Source organism: Heteronotia binoei, chromosome 8, assembly GCF_032191835.1.
Source record: "Heteronotia binoei isolate CCM8104 ecotype False Entrance Well chromosome 8, APGP_CSIRO_Hbin_v1, whole genome shotgun sequence".
Taxonomy (NCBI): domain Eukaryota; kingdom Metazoa; phylum Chordata; class Lepidosauria; order Squamata; family Gekkonidae; genus Heteronotia; species Heteronotia binoei.
Genome location: NC_083230.1, coordinates 70,395,426 through 70,422,592, shown reverse-complemented (window position 1 = coordinate 70,422,592; position 27,167 = coordinate 70,395,426). Strand labels below are relative to the sequence as shown.

Sequence of the window (27,167 nt, the reverse complement as noted above, 5' to 3'; positions counted from 1 at the left end):
GACAATACTATATAGAAAAAAAATCAAGTATGCCAGTACTATATATCTATTTACTTTATATAGTAATTTATAAAAATTAAAAAAAATTGTAATCTTGCAGTAATTTCAAGACAGTATTACTTATACTTTAGTGGACTTCTGTCAATTATAATATTATGGACCAGCATTTAGATACAGACCCATTTCATATGCCAGTGTCATACCTTAGTTTGTCTATGTGCACTGAGCTCACACTTACTTTTCCCTCTTGCAGATTTTCATTCCGCTTACTGATGTGGGTAGTAATCTCAGTCTGCCAAAAAATCTAACCTGGGCAGACTATGGCCCAATCAAAATCTAGTTTGAAAGAAAAAACATATGGGCCCATAACATATTCTTAACTATAGTTTGGCTGTGAAGTCTGAACAGAGCCAATGACTTAAATCTAAAGTAACACAAATTGTTCTTTGCATATTATATACTCGTAACATTGGCTATTCTTAGAGAAAAATATTATTTAGCAGAGTCTGAAATTAGCAGCGCAGCAAAGAATATGCAGAAAACTTGTGTGTTTAAAAGAATATGATTGCTTTACTTAGAACTACAAGGGAAGGATAAAACTGGGAAGAAAATAACAGACACTAACTTCTACATTTTTACAGTTAGAGAACAAAACTAGGAATCTGTTCTCTTCCCCAAACTTAGACAAAGGGAGGAAGAGGAACCATAAAATGCAGAATAGCAAATTTGATTTCAAATCACAACAGTCAATTCCAGCTGATTTAACTAAGACCTCCTACAGACATTCCCAGGCTTTCTCTTTAGCTAACAGATAGGTTACAGTAAACACATGCGACTTCCCGGTTTTTATAATTTTTATTGATTTTAACTATAAAAAGGATACACATGCGACTTCCTATTGACTAACAAAAACAAAGTTAACTCTATAATTACTGCAGTGCTGCAAATTTGCTAATCCCAACACATAACTGTAGATTTTAAGTTCCAAAGAGCAGCAGCACTTCAATTTATCTAGAAGCAAGTCCAGCTAAAACTATATTTCCACTGTATTACTCCTTGGCCATCCATTATTTGTATTTTAAAGCTATAAATGCCAAGCATGAACAAATGTTTGTTACATTAAAATATATTTTCACTTTGGTTACATAAATCCACTTTCAACCTGAATTTTGGCCCATGGATATCAAAGAACATCTGAGCTACAAAGGACAGCAACAGAGCGGTCTTCTGCTTATGACAGAAGTAGAGTCAGAAGGATTGCTCCTTGCACAGCAGCATAGAACTGAATTGCAGAAAGCCCAAGACAAATCCCACATCAGAGAAAATTAGGTGCAATGTGAGAAGGTGACACACATACTAACTCCTAGAAGCAATGACCAGGAGTAATGTATAAATTTTATTTTGCACTGAGATGTCATGGGGCCAAAAGTACCACACATAGTAAATGATATCATGACAACTAGGCAGGCCAGAGGATAAGATACCAGCTAGCTTGCATGATAACAAGTAGAAATGCACAGGGGACATTTTGGCTACAGCAAAGGACTGAGTTATTAAAATAATGAAACTGTTATTAGATTAATATATTTTCCTCCATCATTAAATTCAAAGTACCAAGACAGCTCCCCTCAGGCACCAACCAAACCAGAATTTATTTATTTGTTTACTTAATTTATAAACACATCTTTCCTCCCAGTCAGGATCCAAAGCAGTTTACATCCGTCTCCTCTCTTCTATTTTGTCTTCACAAGAATTCTATGAGGTATGTAAGGCTGACAGGGTACAACTGGCCCAAGATCACCCAGCAAGTTCCCATGGTGTAATGGGGATTCAAACCTGGGTCTTCTGGTAGCTTCTATAAGAATGTTAAATGCAGTTAAAAATTTTCTCATGAAAAACAGACTGAACACCATGATAAAATTGTTGAAGTTCTCCTATGGTTTCTTACTATAGGACATCTCATAGCACCAAGTTATTCCTATACTATGACCAATGTAATATGCTACATGAATTGCTTGTCTCCATACCCATGCTGAAATATTTTTGCATATAACTAAAAATGAATGGAAATGATGAATTAACATGGATTCTTTAAAGCACTGTCTTTGGACAAGCAAAATAATTTCAGGGACTGAGCATTATTTCCTAGTATAAGGCAATTACTTAATGGCCTTGAGAGGTGGTGTGCTCCAGTTGCTTCAGGTGAGAACCAAGAAAATACTTTGGTAACTCTAAAGAAAGCTGGTGAAGGAATAGGTATTTTTGTAAAACTTGCAAAACAGAACTAGGGAAGGTCCAAGGCTATGCTGCTAGTTTTAGGGGCCTAAGTACTGAATTAAAGGGAAGTTGTACACAAATGACTAAACAAAAACCTGTCAGCAAAACAACCACAAAACACTGCAAATATTACAAAATATGTATGTTCATTAGCACTTGATATCATGAAATTTGTTTCACATATGACTCACTGACACCTTCAATTGAGCACTGTACATGGAGCCTCAGCTTCCAACATTTCATACAGCTCATTAAGGGTGCATATACAGTTCGTCTTGAAGTCCGGGTGGATTATACATCACTTCCAAGTCCCCAAGTTCAGCGCGACAGTACACTGGTTGGATATCTGTTTCTTGAATGCTTCCTCAGGCGCAAGCGTGTTATAGGGACTCATACAGTGAGTCACATCACTCCGCAATTCACACAAAGTCAAGTCATCAATAGCTGGCGTTCCTTACCGCTCCAAGGAGTGCCAGCTATTGATGACTGACTTTGTGTGGGTTTTGTTTAGTCATTTGTATACAACTTCCCTTTAATTCAGTACTTAGGCCCCTAAAACTAGCAGCATAGCCTTGGACCTTCCCTAGTTCAGTTTTGCAAGTTTAAAAAAAATACCTATTCCTTCACCAGCTTTCTTTAGAGTTACCAAAGTATTTTCTTGGTTCTCACCTGAAGCAACTGGAGTACACCATCTCTCAAGGCCATTAAGGAATTGCCTTATACTAGGAAATAATGCTCAGTCCTTGAAATTATTTTGCTTGTCCAAAGACAGTGCTTTAAATAATTCATGTTAATTCATCATTTCCATTCATTTTTAGTTACCGGTACATGCAAAAATATTTCAGCATGGGTATGGGGACAAGCAATTCATGTAGCATATTTTTGTTTAGTCGGTTTTAGGGGCTGACACTGCCTTAGTGCCTACCAGTTCCCCTATGTTCAACGTGTATGTTCCTAAATAAACACCCATTTTAAAAAACACCATACATTTTGAGTATCCTTGCAAGAAATCTGACCATGTGACAGATTAACTTTTGAATGTTTTAAAGCCTGAAAGAGTAAGGACTATTTATCCATTATAACATTGCTGCAAGACCCTCATACCTTAAAAATATACACTTTCTGTTTACAATTGGCAACTGACTGTATCAACATGCAAGAAAAGACACTTTCATACATTTCAGAGACTCTACTCAATTTTTTTTTAAAAAACTTGTTTTATGATTGCAACTATTTTAACAATCTGCCTGAAAATATGGCAACAGATTCTGTATGGGAAAGGAGAACCCAGGGGGACTTAAAACAAATACATAAAACAAAAACAAAAAAGCACCATGAAAACTATTTTCACTGGAGTCCAGTTTTTTCCATTTTTGTATGTGGCTAAATTTATGCAGGCAGCAACTTTAAAAAAGGTCTGTCACAAATCAGAAAAAGTGCCTCTCCAAAAAGAGATGCAGACAATAGTTTTCATAATTCACACTTAACAGTGGTGTGATAGCCTTTATTATGCCCAACGAAAAATCACGAAGTAGCAAGCAAGATTTTGAATTCCCTGTAACTGTTTTCCAGGCTAGATATATAACTGTTAAAAGAAGCCTACAGGTTATGAGACTTCCATATTATGACTTGAAAGATCTCCCCCCTCCCCTTTTAAAAACTGAACATCCAACTTGAAAAAGAGCTTTGGGGACCTTGAAACACGGTCTCTTGATTTGCACTTTAATAGACCCTAAAGTATTACATTGCTGTTGTTTCAGGATTTTATTTTTCTAAATTCTAACGGACCAGGCCAGCCCTCAATTCCTTCCACACCAACATCAAGGGTTAGACCCTTGAGAGTTAAACCTGTGTTCTTTGTCAGTGCCACAAAGGATTGTTTAATTTAAACTAGAAGAGAACTACGAAAAATTTCCTCCATCAGCTCCTTTCCCTCCTTCCAGCGAGTTCTTTTGTTTCACTTTTTACCTTCCCCACTAACACCAGGACCCCACTCTCCGAGGGAATGAGATTTCAAGCCTGGGACGTCTCAGACTTACCTCTCTGTAGGGGCCACCCCCTCTATCTCATTCATACACACGCTGCCCCCGCGGCCCTCACCGCAGCGCCACCTGGTCAGCATACCGACCGCCCCACCCAGTTTTGTCGCCTGAAGCTATGAGCAAAAAAAGCAAGCTAAAATAAGCATTGCCCAAACCCCTTCCCTCCCATACCCACCTCAAAAACCACTTCGTCGTCAAACTCCGGTGTCATCCTTCTCCGCCATCCGTGCCACTCTCTTCAAGCACTCTGGGAAACCGAGTCTGCCGAGCCCCCGCGCTATAAGCTCTCCGTACGGCCCAACCGCCAACACATGAAAACTACTACTCCCAGAAGCCTCCTTGCGAAAGAAGGCGGGGCAAGTAGGCGGAGTGGACAGTTCAATTCTGATTGGAGGTTCGTCGGGGAACATGCGGGAGGGAAGTCAGAGGCCCTGAGCGTCTTTCTTTTGGTCTGTGCTTGAGGCTCTCGGCCTGTAGGGGACTCTGTGGCGCAGCTGGCTGGGTTCGCCGGGCTTTGACTAGCGCTCCTGGCTGTTTTGGCTCGATCAGCCCAGTCGGTCGCGCTCTGAGCTACGGGAATGTTACATAGGAGCCGAAGGCGCAAGCTGCGCTTTTCGGCAGCAAACCTGAGAGGAGCTTCCATGCCTTAAAAGAAAAGAGGGCCGCCAGGAAGAAAAGCCGCATGGGAGGGAGGTACCATGAATTCAGCCGGTGAGTGCCCAAGGGAAGTTGCTGGGAACTTTCCTTTTTTCTCCTGCCTTTCTGTAAATGCAGCTGGTTTAAGGTGTAACAACAGGACGGGGCAGTTCAGCCCCAGCCAGCTGAATACACAATAGAAGGAAATGGCTTCTTTTCCTCCCCGCTCTTAATTTATTGTCTCTTTTTCTTTAAAGCCTCGAGGAGAGAGTTTGATTTGGGGTCTTCCTTCCTTCGAGGGATCTCCCTCTGCTCGCCTTGTTCAGAGCTCTGTCTCTTGCTGCTTCTGCTCTAGTGTAAACTTTTCTCTCTCCCCCGCCCCTCCCAGCACATAAGTGGGCGAGACAAATCTCCTCCGGGTTTTTTCGAGTACCCCGAAGTCTCTTCAGTCCCCCCCCCCCCCCCCCCAAGTTTCTTGTCCGCAGAGACGGCGTTTTTGAGAGCTTTCTCCCCCCTCCCTCCTTCGCAGAATCTAGTTAGAGGGTGAAACGAAGAGCTCTTGCCGTGCGTGTGCGCTTCTGGGGTAGCGAAGTAAAGTAAGGTAGTAAACAAAGCCCCCGGTTTCCTGCCTGATCTGGATGGAATTCGAACCTACTCCTACACTGCTTTTTCTAAGAATGAAGGGGGGTGGGTGGGAATTCTCTCTCCTTTCCTTCCTTTTTTAAAAAATTAAACAGCAGTGTAGTGGGCGTCCCATGGCATAGGATGATACCTGTAAAGTGATGATGGACTCAATTGAGGATCTTTTTTGTTCCTTGGGGCAAGAAGTGTATTTTGTGTGTTATTTGTACATTTATGTTCTGCTTCTAGTAATTAATATTACTGTGAACTTTGTTTGCTTTATAAAGTGCAGAAAACTAGAAGCTCACAAATAGGCAAGGTAGCTATTTTTATTGTATTCACATTTGTTGTTGAAAGAATATGTAGTGGACTTTTAATTTAAACAGAATGCATTATAAAGCAGGAGGCTAGCAAAATTTATTCCAGCATAAGCTTTTGTGATTCAGTGCTTACTTCAAAAGATGCAGCAAAGTGTATATCCGTTAAATATATGCTCAATAGAAAGATGAGGAAGGGAGTGGGAGGATGTTACAAACAGGGAATGATTTAAAGGAAGATACAATAAAAAGGAGAATCAGAGGGAGTGGAGTCACTACTAACTGTTAGGCAAAGTAGAATGTGAAATCAAAGGCCTCATGATGCCAGCTGTGCTGTGAGAGAGTAGTTGGGGTATTCTGCGGAAGGCTTTCTTTGGATTTAAATTGATTCAGTTTTAATATTCTTGAAGTGCTTCTGGGAAGATGGACTTTTAGTTTTTATGTAAAATTGGCAGCAGAGAATGATTTAGAATTTTTCACAATAAACGTTTTCTTGTTTGGGTTCTTACCTTTTTGGCATGCTTTTCCTAAAGTTTGGCACTATCTTGTGGCAACTTAAAAAAAGATGAGATCTATTGTTTTAATTACAGGCTGCAATCACACACACTAAATAATGCACTTTCAGTCCACTTTCCAACTGGATTTTTACTATGTGAACTGACCAATTCCGCACTAGACCTTTAATCCTGGTTTAACCCTGTCCCCAAGCTGACATTCTGTACAAAAATCATAGAATCATAGAGTTGGTTTCTGTGATTCTAGTGTGGAATGTCAGTTTGGGGACAGGGCTAAAATAGGATTAAAGATCTAGTGTGGAATTGGTCTGTGTGTGAACTCAGAGAGAGATCCTAAATCAGGGACAACAAAGTTAGTTTAGTTTCAGATTATAATATACTGTGCTGAATATGCGGTGTTTTTGAATAGTGCTGTTTGCATCTATCTGTGAAAACCCAGTTCTTTATTAGTCCAGTCAATTATATGAGGTTTACTTTTGTTAATATGCTTTTATCTTGATGACTTTCATTCTGAGCGATTTCTCATGGTCAGATTTTGCATTACACTGTACAGAATTGCAAGTAACTAAATGGCACCCTGATTATCCTGAAAACATTTTACTTGGTTCAAGGCTGCATTGACTTCACTGTAGTGTCCATACAATTGCACTTATGATTTCAGCCAGACAAAAATTATGCCACACATCTGTATTTGTATGAGAGAATCAGTTAATGCATTCAGGCTACTCCAGCAGACTGGCCAAAAAAAGGTGTCAATTTTAGTGATTTCCTGTTTTCTGGCAACAGCTTGAATGACTGAGAAACATAATCTACAATATCAAATTGCCATTAGTGAAGTGGAAAACTTCCTCAATATATAAATATTCATTATTCTTTGTTAATTTAAATCCATGTAAATGCTAAGTATTATTGAAGATGGATGTTAATTCCTAGGATCTGTCTGTCTGTCTACTGCATTTGCAGTCTGCCTTTCTCACTGACCCTTAGGGTAGTTTACAGCACATGACGCTGGCATGGCCATGAAGTAAACATGATGCTGAACCGAAGACATGGCTATGTAGAAGAAGGCAGGCTTAGTTCGAAGTTACATTCTGTGATGCACAGCAGGTATTTACAGTGTAGACTTTATGCTGGAAATGTCTGGAACAGTCTGAACAATTTCTTTACATGTTAAGAGAGTTGTTTGCCACTGTTTCCATACCACCCTGCAGTATATATATATTTTTATCCAGATTGGGGGAAGGGGTTAATGTTGCTGTCATGTTGTATAGCTGAGCAAAAAAATTACACATTCCAGGAACAATATGGGGAAAAGTCATGAGGCCAGAAGCAATCTAACACTCTGGTTGACATAAAAAACCATATATCTAAGGGAATCAGGGAGGTACAACTCCAGCTGTCTTTTTTTTACTCCGCCATATGTTTTGTCCTTCACATCACACATCCCCCTGTGAGGTTATCTGTTTTCAGTGTTATCATGTGTGATGGTATTTTAAATAACCTGTTGACTTGGTTTTTGCAAAAATGAATCCTAAGTACCAGGTCTTATCTGTTGTCCTTTTGGTGACACATAGTTTTACCATTGGACTGAGCTTCTGGACTTTGTAAACTGCCATTTAGTTCTTGTAGTACACAGCAGAAGCCTGGATTTGTTTTGGGGGAGGTGGTGAGCAGAACTGTAAAAATTTAAGCTTGCTTTTGAGAATGGTCCCCTCTTGTGTGGAAAGTAGCCCTAAGTACTGTGCTTTAGTGCAAAGTAAATACTTTATGGCTTTTATTGTATTATGTAGCCTTAACTACTATTTTGACTGATATTTCTTTTCAGAAATATCCTTAGTCTTACTCAAGATTGCATATCTGTTACTTAATAAGAGAAAGCATAAAATATAAGGACTTTTCTGTCATTAATGGTGCAATCCTGCACCCTTTTAAATTAACTGAAAATCACTTAGTGTAGAAATATTATACATGTTTGGAATTGCATTGTAATTCACTTCAGCTGTATTTAGTAAATTCTGGGTTTAAAATTAGAAATTTGCATGGTTATGTTTTTTAATCTTAGAGACACACTGTCCATATTGTTGTCTGCCCATCTATTGGACTAATGGCAATCTTCATTGAAACTGAAACAAACATTTTAAACCATAGGAGGTTTCTGTAAGGGCAGGATACAATTAACAGTAGTTGGGGGGGGGGGAATCCCAAAACACACAGTTGTGAAAACTGCAGTCATTAATAGTTGGCCATGGATATATCTTTATAGAATATAACATTTTTATAGAATAAATTTTATGGAAATATTTTTATAGAATAAGTGTTCAACTGGTTAAGTTTCTGTGCTACTTGAATTGTGTTTTTAATTGGCAGGTTACTAAGAGCAAAATTATTGTTCTTTAAAGCAAACTGAGAGCCAGTTTGGTGTAGTGGTTAAGTGCGCGGACTTTTATCTGGGAGAACCGGGTTTGATTCCCCACTCCTCCACTTGCATCTTCTGAGATGGCCTTAGGTCAGCTATAGCTTTCATAGAAGCTGTCCTTGAAAGGGCAGCTGCTGTAAAAGCACTCAGCCCCACCTACCTCACAGGGTGTTTGTTGTGGGGGGGGGGAGGTAGAGGAGATTGTGACCGCTCTGAGACTCTGAGATTCAGAGTATAGGACGGGATATAAATAAAAAAAAATCTTCTTCATTTATACTTTAATTCTTGACAATATGTTGTATGCCCACTAATACTGTTACAATGCTCCTTAGCGCAAATACAGTTGACACAAGGTTTGCAAGCCACTTACATACCTTTGTTGCAAACTGTTATTAAAAGCTAACCCTGACTAGCATTAACTCTGGTTATCATTAAAGCTGTCTCTATAATAAAGTGAGGTGGTAGAGTCAGGTGGCAGATTTGCAGGGTCAGCAGCCTTCTTGGCCTTTGATACTTCCGTCTCTTTTGTTTATGCATTTATACCTTGCTTTTCTCCCCAGTAGTGACCCAAAGTAGCCTACATCATTCTCTTCCACATTTTATCCTCCCACTTGGTGAGGTAGGTTAGACTGAGAATATATGACTGGCACAAGATCATGCAGCAGTCCTCTCCTCAGTGTTATTTAATGTCTCTGTGCACCCCCTCACCCAGCTGGTGTGGAACTTTGGACTTGGGTGTCACCAGTATGCTGATGACACCCAGCTATATCTGTTGATAGGTGACTGGCCAAATGTCACCCCGAATAGTTTGGCCAAAGGATTGGAGGCTGTGGTTGGCTAAAACAGAGCTGGCTGAAATTCACCGAAGACTGAGGTCCTGTGGTTGGGCCAAGGGGATGCAGGGCTGGGATGCCAGCACCTGGTTTATGCAGGAGTGCCATTAACACCTTCACTGGCTGTCAAGACCCTGGGTGTGATTCTGGATGCCTCCCTTTCAGAGAAGGCCCAGGTCACAAATGTGGTTAAACTGGCATTTTATCATCTGTGTCAGGTTAAAGAGTTGGTTCCCTTCCTGTCTCCCCTTGACTTAGCCACAGTGATCCATGCATTGGTCACGTTCAGGTTAGACTACTGCAACTCACTCTACATAGGGCTTCCTGGAGACTGACCCAGAAATTTCAGCTGGTCCAGAATCCAGCTGTGCATGTTCTTATGGGAATGTCCTTTAGAGTTCATATTCAGCCAGTGCTGGGCAAGTTGCACTGCCCCCAGATCGAGTACTGGATCAGGTTCAGAGTCTTGGAGCTAAGCTTTAAATGATCTGGAGACAGCACATCTTCAGGACCGCCTCTCCTGGTATACCCCTCAAAGAGCACTAGTCTCAAGTGACAAAAACCTTCTGGTGATCCCTGGCCCCAAGAGCATCCAGCAATTCCCGACCAAAGCCAGGGCTTGTTTGGCCCTAGCTCCAGCCTGGTGGAACACTCTTCTGGGTGAGATCCAGGCCCTGTGGGATCTAAAGCAGTTCTGCAGGGCCTGTAAGACAGAGTTGTTCTGCCAGGCAGCAACCATTTTCCATCTTGATTGACCTCCTTCCTTCTCCCCCCATTTTCATCATACCAGACAGTTTTTAGATACTTACTTCCTCTGAGATTTTACGCCATCTATTAGTTGTGTTTTAAATTGTAATTTATTGTTTTACTGTTTTTATTGTATAAAGAACTGTAAATGTTTTAGATTGTACATTGCTTTTTATTATGATGTTACTTGCTCTGAGCCCGCTCACGGGGGAGAACAGGTTATGTCTAATGAGATAAATAAAGGATCCATGGCAGAGTAGGGATTTGAAAATAGGTCTTCTAGATCAGGGGTCCTCAACCCCCGGTCCATTGACTAGTATTGGTCCATGGTCTGTTAGCGACCAGGCCATGTGTTGTATAATTTTTTCATTATATATTACAATGTAGTAATAATAATAAGATGACATTGGATTTTTAACCTGCCCTTCACTCCAAATCTCAGAGTGGCTCACAATCTCCTTTATCCTCCTCTCCCACAACAGACAGATGGGTGGGACTGAGAGAGCTCTTACAGCAGCTGCCCTTTCAAGGACAACTGCTGCGAGACCTATGGCTGTCCCAAGACCATTCCAGCAACTGCAAGTGGAGGAGTGGGAAATCAAACCTGGTTCTGACAGATAAGAGTGCACACTTAACCACCACACCAAAATAAAGTGCACAATTGTATCATCCCAAAACCATTGCCTCTGTGGAAAAATTGTATTCCACAAAACCGGTCCCTGGTGCCAAAAAGGTTGGGGACCACAGTTCTAGATAGCCCATCAGATCTTGGAAGCTAAGCAGAGTTGGCCTTGGTTAGTATTTGGATGGAAACCCAGGATTGTGATGCAGAGGCAGGCAATGGCAAACCACCTCTGAATGTCTCTTGCTTTGAAAACTCCGTGAGTTTTCAGCAAATGAGGTGTCAGCATAAGTCAGCTGTGACTTGATGGCAACCCCCCCCCCCAAAAAAAAAACCCCCAGATCTTCATTTGACACTCTAACCGTTACATCCTCTAGCTGTCTTGCTCTGTTCCTGCCTCATCCCCTACCCAGGAGCAGCTAGTGTTCCTTGCTTCTCCAGTTGTCTTTAAGCACAGCAAGCTGCGCACACTCACTGGAGGTTCCTGAACTTTCACAAGAAAAATCTCTCAGGTGGGTGCTTTGTACTACTGTTTTTACAGATGTTTGGGAAATGGAAGAGAGAATGGATGCTAGCCTCTCTGGCAGAGGTAGAGAATGGCATGCAGAGCTAGGGACCAAAGGGCAGCAGTCTCAGATGGTATCCCTTGTTGAACCTCATTGTCATCAGTGTAGACAGAATGTTGCACCATGCTTAACTCTGGCATGATTGAGGGGACATGGCAACTGAAAGCTGGTTTTAGTTTGTGTTCCTGGTGAACTAACATCCATTCCCAGGCTGCCTTGCCTGCAGCAACTCAGGAATTCATGGCCATAGTGGCAGCCATGGGGCTGGTCAAGTACCAATCAGTACTCAGCACCAATTATAAGATGTGACATATGTTAGATACGGTGTTCTGTTCGGATGGGATAAAGTCTACTTTGACCACCAGTAAAGTTTGGAGGCCTACCACTGGTTGGTAGATGCTTACTGAACAGTCCATTCTCTCTATATGCTAGGTCCTGTTGCTTTCCTGGCAATCTATGGGAGCTAGTTTCCATCTAACATGAATAGTTTTCTTCTCAAAGCATTGATTGAGCTTGGAAATAAGGAATCAGTCCAGACAGTGGATTTGATTGTTTCAGAATTCTCTACCACACTGGCATCTCTGCAGCTTTTGTTTCCATCAATCTTTATAGTCTTCTGAACTGCCTAATTAAGATGGGATTGGTGGCACTATTGCTGTGTAGTGGTTCCTGTTTTTCCTTGTGCTCCATTCCAGAAGAAGGTACTGGAAGACTGGTGCTCTGCCTGTTCATGAATGGTTCTGCAAAGCTCCATAAATCAATGTCAAATAGCACAAGAAACCGCTATGAGAGGTTATCTGGATTTTGGGGATACGGTGTCAGCAACAGAACTTCCTTTTTTCTCCATGTAATTGTGGGTAAATGATGGCAGCATTAAATTGGAGGCAGCGTGCAAACAAATGGATGTGGGGAAACAGTAATGTCATCCTAACAATCCGTTGGTTGGAGATAGAGCTGAACCATGATTTAAATTCACAGCCTGTTTTGAATAGGGATGTACTTTCCTTGAAGGATAAGGGTTTGCGGTCCGACGGTAATTTGGGATCTAGCTCTGCTGCTTGAAGAGCTGGTTTGCAGAAGTAGCCCAAGACTATGATTTAGACTGTTTTATCTTGCATAGCTGTTTCTAGGAAGGTGCTTCTGGCCACAGTTAAACTTTCCTTAGTGATACCCTTGCTGGGCTACTAAAGCAAACTCTATCTGGCGCTAAGGAATGCTTGGAAACTTCATCACAAAGTGTTGCAGCTAGGCATTTTTTAACAGGAAGTTTTCTTCGAGGATATTTAACCTGTGTTATGTCTACTGCATTGGTTGCTGATTTGCTACTGGAACCAATTTAAGCCAATTAGTATTGGCTTTTAAAGCTCTAAACAGCATAGGGCCATGATGCTCAAGGGGCTGTCTCCAACCCATGTGAGTTTGCTTGCAACCTTAAACCAGCTGTTATTTCCGTGTTCTGTATTAACTGTATTAATGACATTTGTGGGCATGCTTCAGAGGTTCATTTTAGTTTTCAGCCTCTAGAATTCCTTGCCTCAGGAAACTCAACTTTCCTCAAACTTCTGGTCTCCCAGACACTTATTTTAGATCCAAAAGGCATACAGTAGTTATATAATTCATCTCCTAGTGCAGGTTTGTTTTATTTGCTGCCTAATTTTTGCTGATAGATGGAATTTTACTCCTGACATGTTGGTTTTGGACACATGAACATGAAGCTGCCTTGTACTGAAACAGAGCATTGGTCCATCAAGGTCTGCTCTGCTCTGACTGTCTGTCCTGGGTCCCAAGCTAACATCTTTCACATTATCTACTACTTGATCCTTTTAACTGGAGATACCAGGGATCTTCTGCAGGTGAAACAGGTACTCTTATCACTGAGTTAGAGTTCTTTGCCTTTATTATTTTACTGCTCCTTTATGTTGCTACTAGTTTTATGTTGCTTTTATAGAAAATTGTTTAGTTTTTTTACTGTAATTTGTCTGATTTTAAATCTCATTTTGTAAGTTATGTTTGAATTCTTGTTTTCATAAGAAACATTTTTGCTGTTATTTGAAATGCCTTTATTAGGCACCTGACAAGTTGCAAAAAGATAAGCAAACTTCTGAAAATAAAGGAAACAGAGTTAAAAGGTGTTGCAGGGCATTATGAGAAAGCCCTATATGGAAACCTGTAGGAGATGCACATTAATTAAGCTAGGCTACACTTGTTGAAAACTAGCTAGGAGTTACACCCAAGGTTACCAGGATGGAAATGCATAGTTGATCTATTACTGGAAATAGAACAGTTTTTTCAGTTCTGTTTCAGAACTACCTGGAGCAACAAGTCTCTTGTGGGGCAGAACGCTGAAGTAGAGAAAAATCATAGTTCTTTTTAAAGAACTGTAGTTCAGTTTGCAGTCAGTAGATGCAGATTGGGAAGTGTTACCTAGTGGCTGGAAGAAAAATCTCACCACTATTAGGAAGGAAGTACATCTCTTCCTGTTCCAGGATTCTCATTTTTTCCCCTTGAGGCTGAATTTGTTTGCATTGTGGAAACAAAGGGTTTTATTGTTGGTGTTAGTATAAAGGAATCCACGGTGCATATTTGCCTCCCCAAACATTCTAAATGACTGCACCGTCTTAGTTGTGGCTGAGATGCAAGCCTGTGTTATCAACCTGGAAAACAATTACAAACTAATAAATAAGATTCAGATGGATGTAACCCTGTTCTTAGGCCATGTTAGGAATTTTTAAGCATTGGAGGAAGCATGATACTGATTTCTGTTGCTGCAGAACCAGTATAACATCTTAATGCTTCATTTGTTTGGAAAATGCTACTTCTCCAGAGATCTGCTCAAAACAGTTCACAAAGTGCTCAGGTTGGGAGTGTACGATAAAAACAGTTAAATAGCCACCAGAGAAGTCTCAAGGGTGTTTCCAGGGGGTGGTGCCACCACAGAAGAAGCCCTGTTTTTAGTTGCTATCTGCTTCACCTGATAGGTAGAAGCACAGAGAATAAGGTGTAGATAGGGGGTCTTAAATGGTGGACTGGACAGTTTGGGAGGAGGCAGCCTTTCAGATACCAGCTGCAGCAAGCCATTTAGGACCTTAGACAAGAACCAGCACTTGGAATTGTGCCCCCATATCCAGAGCCAGAAAGACTCTAAATGCCAGTGCTGGAAGGGCAGCAGTAGGGGAGGGTCTTGACCTCCAGGGCATCTCCTTGGCTGCTGTGTATAATAGTATGCTAGACTATATGGGCCACTGGTCTGATCCAGAAAGCTCTTACGTGTCCAGAAACAAACATGTATAAACATACCGTATTGTAAGTTTACTTGCGTGTTTACTGATTGACACATGAGTGAAATGTTAACTGTTCCAGTGAATTAGATGTCATTTACATTTATTCTACGACAAAGTTGTGTAAAGCTATAAGGGGTTCTGTGTTTTTTTACTAGACCCCTCTTATCCTATGTTCAGTGGCACTTGCTTCCAAGTAGCCAAATCAATCTGTGTATTTATTTTAAAAATTAGAATAAGTTTACAACTTGTGTTGGCCTCCTGATTCATTAAAACATCCTGTTTCTGTTACCATCACTTTTTTACCACCAAGTCACAGCTGAAGTATGGCAACCCCATAGGATTTCTAAGGCAAGAGACATTCAGAGGTGGTTTGCCATAGCCGGTCTCTGTATAGAGACCCTGGACTTCCTTGGAGTTCCCCCATCCAAATACCAGCCAGGGCCAATCTTGCTTAGCTTCTGAAATCTGATGACTGGGCTATCCAGGTTAGGGCCAGCACTACCTGGGCTAAGGAAACTGTCTCTTTTGTATCCATGCTGAAGTTATTCTTAGTACCTGTTTTTGTTCTCAGCATGAAGTTAAGTAAATTGAACTTTTCTATTACTGGTTTCCTTTCAGATTTCAGCTGCAATTAGTCTGTTTTTTAAAGTAGCACTTGGCAATTCTACCTCCCCCCCCTCCCTTTCAAAGAATGATTGTCATAATCTTCTGGGATGTTGTAATTTCCTTTTGCATTTTATATTGGAAAACTTGGAAAAAATCACATCCACTGCACAAACAGTATGCAACATAGAAGAAAAAAGTTTGCAGAAATTTTAGCATAGATCAGTGAGAATGTAGGAATAATTGTTATGTATTTTCACACAGTGTGTTTGTTCTGTTGATACAAAACAGTTATTGAAGAACTACTCAGAGTTGTCACTGTTACAGGGGCAAGGATGCATTTTAAATGGGAGTCTAAAGGAGGAAGGAAGCTTGCGCTGAAGGATAAAAGGAGCATCTGTTTGGATAAGAACATCACAATGGATAAGAAATGCAGAGGTTAAAGTCCAGAAATAGAGGACATGACAGAAGGTGATGGAGGCAGGCATTCATGGGGGTTCTCTTTGTTTATCAACAGGTGCTTTTACTTTGTAAAAACTCAGGGGCACATTTACATCTGAGGAGTGACTGAAACAGAATTTGACAATATACTCTATGAATAGGCATCTGCTCTGATGGGAAGATGGGTTGGGTGTATGAAACCTATGCTGAGTGTGATTCATGCTAAATAAAGCTGTGTGTGGGAAGTGCATTTTGTAATATAAATAAAGCGAAAGGCAAGTTTAGACCTGGATTAAATGGAATTGGCTGAGGCTGCTCAAATCTGAAGGGATTTCTACAAAAAGCAATGTACTGAGCTGTGTGATCATTGGTGATTATTCTACTTAATTGCTGGAGAACCAAGATAAGGAGACAGTGGATTACCCACAGCTGCATTCTAAGCCTGTGGCTCATGAGTGAACGGATATTAGTCTGCAGCTCTCCTTGAGACAGTAGAACAATGAAGTCTGCTACAAGCAAAGTATGCAGGTTTCTGCAAAATAGGATTGGGTGGGAGAGGCTCTTTTTAAAGGCTGGTTGGTTGGTAGGGTGATCATTGTTTGTTGAATTGGTTTAGATTTTTACAGAAAAGGTATTACAGAAAAGAGTCAGCAACTTTCTAGTTTGCTCTTAAAGATGTAGTGTAAAGATAAAATAGTTTAGTGAGTGCAGTAACAAAGTTTATGCAAACTGCTGAAATATGTATGGTGACCACTGACGTTTAATGTCATATAGACTTGTATAAAGGCAAGTAGGTGTTTTATATTTCCTTTGTAAGAGTGCAGTTGCAAAACAAAAAACATAAAACCAACAGTGTTTGCTTTCCTATGAAAGACTGATGTAGAAGAAGTCATTGTCAGCACGTAAATCCAGAATCAAATTTGAACTGGAATCCCTGAGCATCACCACCCAATTGTGGCCACAGTAGGGGAAGCAGGGAATTTAGTGACATCAGCCAAGGAAGCTCTTGGGCATAACAAAATTTGATTTTAGGCTTTCTTGCTGTTCTGAGCAGTTGAAATCCTGCTCCTGCAAGCTTTGGAGTTCATCTTCCTCCTCACTTTTGCCTTGTCCAGCCCAGAGCTTTATAGAAGCTGAATATGACAGATGATTGGGAAGGAAGCTGTGTGTATGCATTACAGAGTGTTCAGTTTGGAAAATTTCCCGGGCTGCTCTAGATGCTATGATTTATGTCACTGCTTTGACAGGAAAAGAGTGGGCTGGAAGGTAAATGCTCTTCTAATAGATGGATGAAAGATTGCCATGTCTAAACTTGCTTGGTCCATACATGAAGAGAACCACGCTGCCTGGTAATTGTTGAATGAATCCAAAAGCTATCGATCTTCAGATGGATAAAGGCAATGCATCTCTGTTGTTTTTAGATCTGTCAACAGCCTTTGATACTGTGATAGTACAGAGGCACTTGGATGATGAGATGGGGCTGGAAGAAGCAGTGTTTAGATGGTTCCAGTTTTTCCCATCTGGCCGCTTACAAAAGGTTGCAATGGGAGGTGCTGAATCATCCCCTTTATAGCTGATGTGGGCTGTGCCACAAGGCTGTGTGTTGCCTCCCATGTTGTTACAAATCTGTGGAAGGCCCTTTAATGAGATTGTCTATAGTTTTGGAGGAGGCTTTTATCAATATGCTGATAATATCCAACTACATTACTCTGAGTAAGCTGCTGCTGCTGCCTCTATCCTGAGCCAGTATCCAAATATGATGGTTGAATGGCTGAGGGAGAACAATCTGAAGCTGAATTTAGATGAAGGATGCAGTGCTGGCAGGAAAGGCTGCTGCTTTACAGGATTGTTTTCCCTACCTTGAAAGCGGAATTGTTCTCCCTACCTTGGAAGCTGAATCCAACAAAGACAGAGGTCCTTTGCCTGGGTCGTGGCAGTCTGGGAAGGGAAATCCCCCTTCCAGTTTTTCACGGTGCATCACTGAAAGTCTGTTAAGGACTTGGTAATGTAGCTCCAGCAAGGAGTTCTCTTGTTGGAGAAACAGGTATCCATAATAATGAAAAATACTTTTTAATGGATATGTTAGGAAGCTGGCTTCCTATTTTTAGATGCCTGATCTGGCTACAGTGATTGATGCTTTAGTAACCTCAAGGCCAGATTACTCTTAACATGCTCTACATGAGGCTGCTCTTAAAGACAACACAGAAACTTCAAGAGGTACAAAGTGTGACAGCACATCGGTTATTTGGGGCTAGTCTGCTGGACCACATCAGTCCTATCGTAAGCTCTTTTCATTGCTTGCTTGATTAGTTTCTAGGTCCAATTCAAGGTGTTGGTGCTCACCTTTAAGACACTTCATGATGTGGGGCCCACATACTCGAAGGACTACATCTCCCTGCATATTCGTCATGCAGAGTTTCATTCTTCAAAGGAGGGTGTACTATACCTAACATGTCTGAGACATGTTTGACAGCTATCCAATCTAGAGTTATTCCAGAGATCTTTTATGGTAGCCTTAAGGGCAAAGGGAGAATACCCTGCCTGAGGGGACAAGATTAATTTTTGTGCATTCATATGTTTTTTATCAGTTGCTTTTATGTTGTTGTTCGTTTTGAGTCCTGAGATGATCAGGAGAAAGAGAGATATATCCATATTTTAATAATAATGAATCTGAGAAGTAGATTTGAACATTGTATCTCGTGATTGAGTAATAAGTTGCCAACACTAGAACTTTGGGTATTCAAAACGCTGAATAGTTTAAATCCTTACTTAGAAATATCCCTTAATGGGCAGATTTTTCATGTTGCTCAGATAATGCTGGTTTCATACTAAATAGAAATTATTTGGGGATCTGAGCCATGCAGGGGAGGGACTGTGGCTCAGTGGTAGAACATCTGCTTGGCATACAGGTTTCAGTTTTAAGTCCCAGCATCTCCAGTTAAAAGGGTTGGTTGTAGGTGATATGAAGGACCTTTAATGGAAATCCTGGAGAGCTGCCTCCAGTCTCAGTAGACAGTACTTTAAATTCAGTATAATGCAGCTTCATGTGTTCAAATTTGAGTCCACTTAAAACATTTATCAAATCATGTTGAATCTTTGATTTTGGTCTTCTAATTTTAACTTAAGTTATACCTCTAGTTCCACATTCACTGGAATTATATTATCTCAACTGAAATTCTTGATGCTTCCAGCATATAGTTAAAAATTGAATTTAATTTGTAACAGAGTAAATGTCATTTGTAACAAACTCTTATTTATTACACTTGTATTCTTCCAGCAGAGGGGCATATGTGGATAGTCTTGTAATTCTAGAGGAGTAACCCTGTTAGGCTGTTATATCAAAATAATCAATATTCAGTTCTGGGAGACAGGAGTAACGTCTCCCAGGGTTTCGTTCACTCATTCACTATAGGTATTAAAAGCTCTGCATGACCCACCCTTCACATTTGTTAATTAGTTCTGCTTATCTGTCTTCACACTGTACCTTATTTGATTAGATTTTATGTTTATCCTACACTATATTCTACCCTACACTATCTTCTACTGTTAGGAGTGGTACTCACCCACTGCCTATAGATTGATTTATGTGATTGGCCTCTCTCTGTAACATCTCACACTCATTATCTGTTGCTTGTCACTTGAAGCAGAAAAAGTGCTTAAGGATGTACATCTGATGAAGTGCACTCTGACTCACAAAAGCTTATGCTGGAATAAAATTTATGAGTCTTTAACGTACTACTGGACTTCTGTTTTATTCTTTATTTTTGTTATTTAGAGTATGTTAATTTAATTTGGTTATTATGATTCTAATTATATCTCTTTTTGCTCTCTCCCCCTTCCCTTCTAGAAATTAAGAAGCCACCAGTGGCCCCAAAACCAAAATTTGCAGTAGGGCACAAACTAGTGCCACCTCCTATTGCACCCAAACCAGATGCTGTCCTTACACATATCTTACAAACCACAAAGAAAGCAAAACCAGCAATAGCACCAAAGCCAAAGGTTCTCAAGTGCTCATCTTTTCCTGATGTTAAAACAACAACACCATCTTTTACAAAAAATTCCAAGAGTTTAGAAACAGACCAAGACAAGTCTTCGGAATATTTAGTTCATTTGAATTACAAAAATGGAACTCCACATGACAGTACTGCTTATATTATATCAGTGTGTTCATGCAATTTTGAATGCATTCATAAATATGGGGAAAATACATGTAAAAATTCTACCATTCTTGAGCAACTAGAAAACCTAGAGAATATTGATATAGGTGAAAAAACAGCATCATCTTTGAAACCTAGAACAATACTTGATAGCCATAATGAAAAAGTTATAAATAAAAACTGGGTAGTCTTAAAGACTAATTTTACAGAAGAAAAAGGTGTTCTAACTCATAGCATTTCCCCCAATAATGGCCATTTGAGGCAGAAACCCTTGAATAAACTTGAAAACAATGGCATTAAGATAGAATTGAAAGACCTCATCCAATCTTCATCTAGTTTGGAAGCAGTTTCAGTCAGTTCAGATACCACTACAAATGTAAGTGAGGTTGCACCTGAAATTTCAGAAACTCCTTTGGAAAAAGTGGATACTGGTGATTCATGTCCAGATAACTACATAAAAGGAGGTGATGTATCTCTTGCTTCATTTGGGACAGATGTACTTCCATCAACTAAGGCTCTCCCAGTTCCAAAACCAAGAAAGCTACGCATTCCATGCCTTGTTCGACAAGATGGTGTAGATCTCCCAGCTGAAGGAATAAAACAACTAGATAATTTCAGGTGTGATTCTGCTGGGATTTCTGAGTGTGGATTTAGAAAAACAGCCAAAATTAATGTTCTTGTGCAAAGTGTTTCCTATAACAATCAAGAAATTATTCCCAAAGCTGATGAATCTGATATTATTACCACTACTGCTGAGAAAAGGTATCCAACAAAGGAATATTCTGATTCCAAAGAACTGATCCCGCAAAACCTCTTGCCTCAGCTTCTAAATGAAACCTCTCACCTGGAAGAAAATATCGAACATTCTTTGGACCATAACACTGAATCTTCTGCTCAACCTATAGTGGATGATGGTGGTATATTGACTGCTAGCAATAACAAGACTAGCTTTATAAGGTGTAATAATCTTTCTATGAGTTTGCCTAAGCAAATAAAACTGTCTTGCAATCAACATTTGCCTGCCTTTAATAGCCTTGATTCTGCACAAAGAAAAAAAGATAAAGATGCAAACTTAAAAGGTGAGAATTCACCAAAAATCATTCCTAAAAAACCTTTAAGGCATAGCCTTCCTGCAGCTGGGCTGTTGAAGAAGGCTGCCTCAGATGAATTTGTTGAGAACAGGACTTATCTTCTTCATGAAGAGATAATGTCAGAGATCTCTGTGGAGGGGCAAAGAACAAGACATTTATCTGCCAAAGAAGAAAGTACATTGCTATCCTGTGATCCTCCAAAATCATCTTTGGAGAAGCCTGTTTGGAAATTACCTCATCCTATCATTCCATTTTCAGGCAATCCAGAAGCCTTAAAAAACACCAAAAGTTCCAAAAGCAGTGAGTTTCCTAGTGTCATGACAAAACCTCGAGCCAAATCTTTGTCCTCTGTAGATATCGACAGGATAAACAAGCCACAAAGAGAAACTCAAAAGAAAAATTCATTAAAGAAATTCCTGAACATGAAACTATCTGTTTGTATAATAAAAAGTGACTTTCAGAGGTTTTTGGCCAAAGGCAGCCAGTCTACAGATAATACTGCTGTTACTTTTTCTAGCAGGGAAGGGCATGGCAAAAACTGGAATATAACTTGTGCAACCAGTGGAAGGAAAACTAAACCCTCAAAGGCACATTCTCTAGAAAAATGCAGCCCATCCTCACAAAAGGGAAAGCAAATAACAAGGAGTCAGAATGAAATGCCATCCAGTCAGAAGCCACAGTCTTTAGATGAACAACCCTCTGCATTGCAAGAACACTTGAATTCTTTTTCACATGACCTCACACCAGAATATGAAAATGTAAGCCATTATGAGGAAATCCCAGACTATGAAAACTTGCCTTTTGCATCCACTGAGAAAAATACATGTTTTGAGTGGCAGAATTCTAGCTGTGTTGAAGACCATGACACTGACATATATGAGGTGGAAGAACTATATGAAGCAACAAGCAGCTATTCAAAGCTTAGCAGGTAATATTTTGGGGTTGGGGACACATGTAGAATGCTGCATAATCACTGTGGAACATGCTATGTTTTACGGGCCAGTTCAGCTCCAAGTAATTGGATGGAATATTAGTATAGTCTCTCTGTCCTGGAAATGTCTTACAGTTTGAATCTATTATATAACATGGTCTTGATTTAGTATTATATATTCTGTATAGTATGCTAACACATCTAGTTCTGACTAGAAAAAGTAATGGGCAGAATTAAGATTTCTTGCTGCTGGATTAATGCAATTTCATATTAGGACTGCCATTCTCCCTCTGGAGGTGGGGAGCCCCCGCCACCAGTGGGGCTTCCCCACCACTGTTCAGCTGGCTGGGGAGGGGATGGGGGCAAATTTAGTGGTGTTGTCGTGACTTGTGCCATGCTGACATACCCCCTCTATACCTGGAAGTGATATCAGCATGTTGCTGGAGGACACAAGTTAAACCATAGAGGTTTTAAAGAAGATATATGATTTATATCCCACCCTAGACTCTGAATCTTAAGAGTCTCAGACCAGTCACAATCTCCTTTACCTTCCCCCCTCCCAACAAACATCCTGTGAGGTAGGTGGGGCTGAGAGAGCTCTTACAGCTGTTGCCCTTTCATGGACAACTTCTGTAAGAGCTATGGCTGACCCAAGGCCATTCCAGCAGGTGCAAGTGTAGGAGTGGGGAATCAAACGCAGTTCTCCCAGATAAGAGTTCTCCCAGATAAGAGTAACCACTGCACCAAACTGGCCTAAATACCAGAATGTCCCCCAGCAACATGCTGATGTCACTTCCAGCTGCAGGCAAGATCACATAAGCCTGTCACTGGTGACATAATTACAGTACTGGTGAGAGCCCCAGCCATCAGTAAATACTCCTCCTGCAACCCTATTTCTATGGTTACTTTTAAAATAAAAGTTCAGATTTTTGAACTGCTAGTGTATGTGCTAATTATTTTGCAGGTTATTGTTCTGTTCATTTGTAATAGCTATATTGTATAATTATTACAGAAAACAGAAGAAATTATAGCTAAATGGAACAAAACAGAATTTAGTAATGTATTAACTGGTGTCCTGTGAAAGCTCTGGGTGACTTGGGATAATGTGATTCTGCAGGAAAAGTAGAAGTATGATGTCCAGTTAACATGCAAAGTTACACCAAGTCAGACTACTGGATCTGTCTATCTGTGCACTGTCTGACGAGTAGCAGATCTTGGCTTTTAGGCAGTGAATGGTCTTTCCTAGCACCCAGATAGAGATGCCTGTGACTGAAAGCTGGATGTGCACATAAAGTATGTGTTCTGTTGCTGGCCATGGCCATGATGAGGTTCAGGCTTGAAAGCCCCACTGAAACTGATTTATCTTTCTAGGCCTGATAATAACGTTACCTCTGTCTGTTCAATCAAACACAAAGGGCAGTTTTTTGTTCCAGAGCATAAGTACAAGAACTTGAATTTTCTTATGGTATTGTAGAATTTTTAAATATTTGTTAGTGGTTGTGTAAATGGAGTTGTGTTTCAGGCTCAGATACCATCTCTTTGTCCAGACTTTCAAGCACTAAATGCAATAATCCTTGGACTGTGTTAGCACTGATATCCCATGAGTTTGCGTCTGCGTATGATTAGCAAGGAACCTCACAAAACTTGTTCTGTTGGAATCTCCTTATGCTTCCAGTTTGTAGACACACCTCAGTGTTCTTTCATATTTCTGTTTCTTTTAACTCTGACATTTTGTGCGTAGATTAAGAAGTATGAGGTGAACATATAGAACATACATGTTTCTGTGCAAATTTGTTTAGAGGGACATGATGTATATTGAAGTTTACTATGTCATAGATACTTTTGACTTGTTTCATAAGAGCTAGTTTTTGTCCCTCTAGTTTTTAAATGTCTCTGCTACCAAATACTGGCTTTGACCTAATCTTGTGCTAACTGTACTCCAACACTTAATTCTGCTAAGTCATCCTCAGTCAGTCCATTAAGATCAGTTGGAGAAGAAAAGCTGATGCCATTGGTCCTCAAAAACTTTTGTGTGATCTCCTTCAAGTATTTTAATGTGGAGAGTAATGAACTAAAAATGCCTGAAGTGATCTTTCAGTATTTGTGTGGGTAAGTCATAACGCAATCTTAACCCTCGTTAATAAATTATAGCACAGTTAAAAGAGGTGTTCTTCTAAGCCCATCTATGATGATTTTGCCCTCCCTAACAGGGTTTCCCTTTATCTTATTTCTAGCTGAGCAACCACTTTTTTTTTTCTTTTTCTTTTTCTGTCCCACCCAGTCACTCGAACATGTCTAGATATATGCTGACCCAGGCTAGGGGGAACCGAGAGAGACTAAAATCCTTCTTATGTCCTGTTTTGAAAATGGCACAGGAAAGGCTAATAGCAGTTAAAGAATAACAAACTGTTTTATTTAACTTTGAGGGGAAATGGTCAAGTTGGAAGCAAGTGTAGGACTTATAAGTTGAACAGACAACAGGAATGAGATAATTTTGCATACAAATAAATGCCAGATAATTTGTCACAAACAAGTAACTGTTTCTGTTATTCAGACAGGACTTTAAAAGTTGAAGAGAGTGATGTTTTGCGCAGTCTCTGCTTAAAGACTCTAGCATAAGCTTTTTTGTCTCACAGACACTTAAATTAGTGAAGGCACGAACGTTCATACTTCCTTCCTTCCTTATACACTCCCCTCTTTTAGGAGCTATTTCCTTTAGACTGGATAGTGATCCCCTTCCCCTTTTCTAGGAGCTGTTTTGCTCAGGCTCAAATGGGGACCCTTCTTGATCCTCTCACTTCCTTAAGCCTTCCTTCCCAATTCACTGTCAGTTCTTAACTGCCAGCTTGCAACAGCCACTCCTGTCTCTCTCAATTGAAGATTTCCATTTGCATCCCCTTTCACTCAAAGTTCTCAGGCTGTGTCACAGCATTAACCATTTGTTGTCCATCGCATCATCCTTTTTGGAAATCCATCCTTTTAAATGCAGTCCTATATTTGATTGAGTGAATTGGTAGTTTAACCTACTCTTAGATTAATTTTTTTTGAAAGTCAGTCAATTCATCCAGATTCCCAAACTGTTGTAAAGTAAAATATCAGTAATGGATCATTTTAACAATTAATGATTTTTTTTATCAATTATCTTGTGTATTAAGGGGAATAGTTTTCACTTCAGACTTTTTATGGGGTGATTTGCCGTTGCCTTCCCCATTCATCTACACTTTATCCCCAGCAAGCTGGGTGCTCATTTTATTGACCTCGGAAGGATGGAAGGCTGAGTCAACCTTGAGCCTGCTATGGGGTGGCCAACGGTAGCTCTCAAGATTTTTTTTTGCCTACAACTCCCATCAGCCCCAGCCATCATGGCCAATGGCTGGGGCTGATGGGAGTTGTAGGCAAAAAAAACATCTAGAGAGCTACTGTTGGCCACCCCTGCGCTAGCTGAACCCAGCTTCCACCAGGATCAAACTCAGGTCGTGAGCAGAACTTGGACTGCAATACTGCAGCTTACCACTCTGCGCCACAGGGCTCTTACAGTTAGAAGGTAATAATATGCAAATATATTCTAATCTAATCAATTAAGTAAATGGCAAATGATTAATTACTTTGCACCTGTAGTTTTATATTTCATTGTCTTAGAGAAAGAAAAGACAACCTTTCCCCTTTCTCAATTGTCCTAATTCTGTCTAGTTTATGGTTAGGGTGGCCAGACCGTCCCGGTCTCCCGGGACATTCCCGGTTCTGGCCACCCAATCCCGGCTCCCGGGCTGCCTATACCGGGACCATTAAAGGTCCCGGTTTAGCCAGCCCCGGAGGCGGTGGGCCGCGGGCGCCGGCGGGGAAGGCGGCGAGTGAGGGAGGGAGCGTCCCTGCGCCTGCGCAGGGACGCTCCCTCCCTCACTCGCCGCCTTCCCCGCCCGCGCGCGGGGCCCGGCGGCGGTGGCGGAGGCCTCCCCGCGGCCTCCGCTGGTCCCTGGAGGCCCTCCAGAGTCTCTGGAGGGCCTCCAGGGACCAGCGGAGGCCGCGGGGACGCCGCGGAGCACCCGGCGCTGGTCCCGGAAGGCCTTCCAGAGCCTCTGGAAGGCCTTCCGGGGCCAGCGCCGGCCAGCGAAGGCCTCCCCGCGGCCTCCGCTGGTCCCTGGAGGCCCTCCAGAGTCTCTGGAGGGCCTCCAGGGACCAGCGGACGCCGCGGGGAAGCCGCGGAGCACCCGGCGCTGGTCCCGGAAGGCCTTCCAGAGCCTCTGGAAGGCCTTCCGGGGCCAGCGCCGGCCAGCGAAGGCCTCCCCGCGGCCTCCGCTGCTCCCTGGAGGCCCTCCAGAGTCTCTGGAGGGCCTCCAGGGACCAGCGGAGGCCGCGGGGACGCCGCGGAGCACCCGGCGCTGGTCCCGGAAGGCCTTCCAGAGCCTCTGGAAGGCCTTCCGGGGCCAGCGCCGGCCAGCGAAGGCCTCCCCGCGGCCTCCGCTGGTCCCTGGAGGCTCTCCAGAGTCTCTGGAGGGCCTCCAGGGACCAGCGGAGGCCGCGGGGACGCCGCGGAGCACCCGGCGCTGGTCCCGGAAGGCCTTCCAGAGCCTTCCGGGACCAGCTCCCTGGAGGCCCTCCAGAGTCTCTGGAGGGCCTCCAGGGACCAGCGGAGGCCGCGGGGAAGCCGCGGAGCAGCCGGCGCTGGTCCCTGGAGGCCTCCAGAGGCCAGCGCCGGTAACAGAGAGGCCCGGCGCTGGTCCCTGGAGGCCTCCAGAGGCCAGCGCCGGCAGCTCCCTCCCTCCCTCGCCGCGAGGCTGCCGCCGCAGGCCCGCAGGACTCGCCGCCGCCGCTGGACTCTCCGCTGCCCTGGAATCAGGTAAGGGGGCCGAAAGCGCGGGGGGGGCGGGGGGCGGCCTTCCTTTCTTCCCTCCCTCCTCCCTCCCTCCCTCCTCCCTCCCTCCCTCCCTCCTCCCTCCCTCCCTTCCTTCCTTCCTTCCTTCCTTCCTTCCTTCCTTCCCTCCCTTCCCTTCCTTCCTTCCTTCCTTCCCTCCCTCCTCCCTCCCTTCCTTTCTTCCTTCCTTCCCTCCCTTCCTTCCCTCACTCCCTTCCC

General features: G+C 42.0%; 2 protein-coding genes across 4 annotated transcripts in view; one reads left to right on the top strand and one right to left on the bottom strand.

Moving 5' to 3' along the window:
* The window catches only part of VEZT (vezatin, adherens junctions transmembrane protein), a 42,452-nt gene extending 37,803 nt beyond the window's left edge, over positions 1–4,649 (bottom strand). For 2 of the 3 annotated variants that reach the window (XM_060245199.1, XM_060245200.1), the window contains exon 1: positions 4,495–4,649. In XM_060245199.1, coding sequence (XP_060101182.1) covers positions 4,495–4,530 — 36 coding nt within the window. In that variant the 5' untranslated portion in view covers positions 4,531–4,649. The remainder of the gene's footprint in view (positions 1–4,494) is intronic. The other variant, XM_060245201.1, reaches the window with a different exon arrangement.
* A 107-nt stretch (positions 4,650–4,756) lies between these two features.
* FGD6 (FYVE, RhoGEF and PH domain containing 6) overlaps positions 4,757–27,167 on the top strand; it is a 108,175-nt gene continuing 85,764 nt past the window's right edge. Inside the window, exons 1-2 of the mRNA XM_060245198.1 lie at positions 4,757–5,030; positions 19,765–22,093. Coding sequence (XP_060101181.1) covers positions 5,018–5,030; positions 19,765–22,093 — 2,342 coding nt within the window. The 5' untranslated portion in view covers positions 4,757–5,017. The remainder of the gene's footprint in view (positions 5,031–19,764; positions 22,094–27,167) is intronic.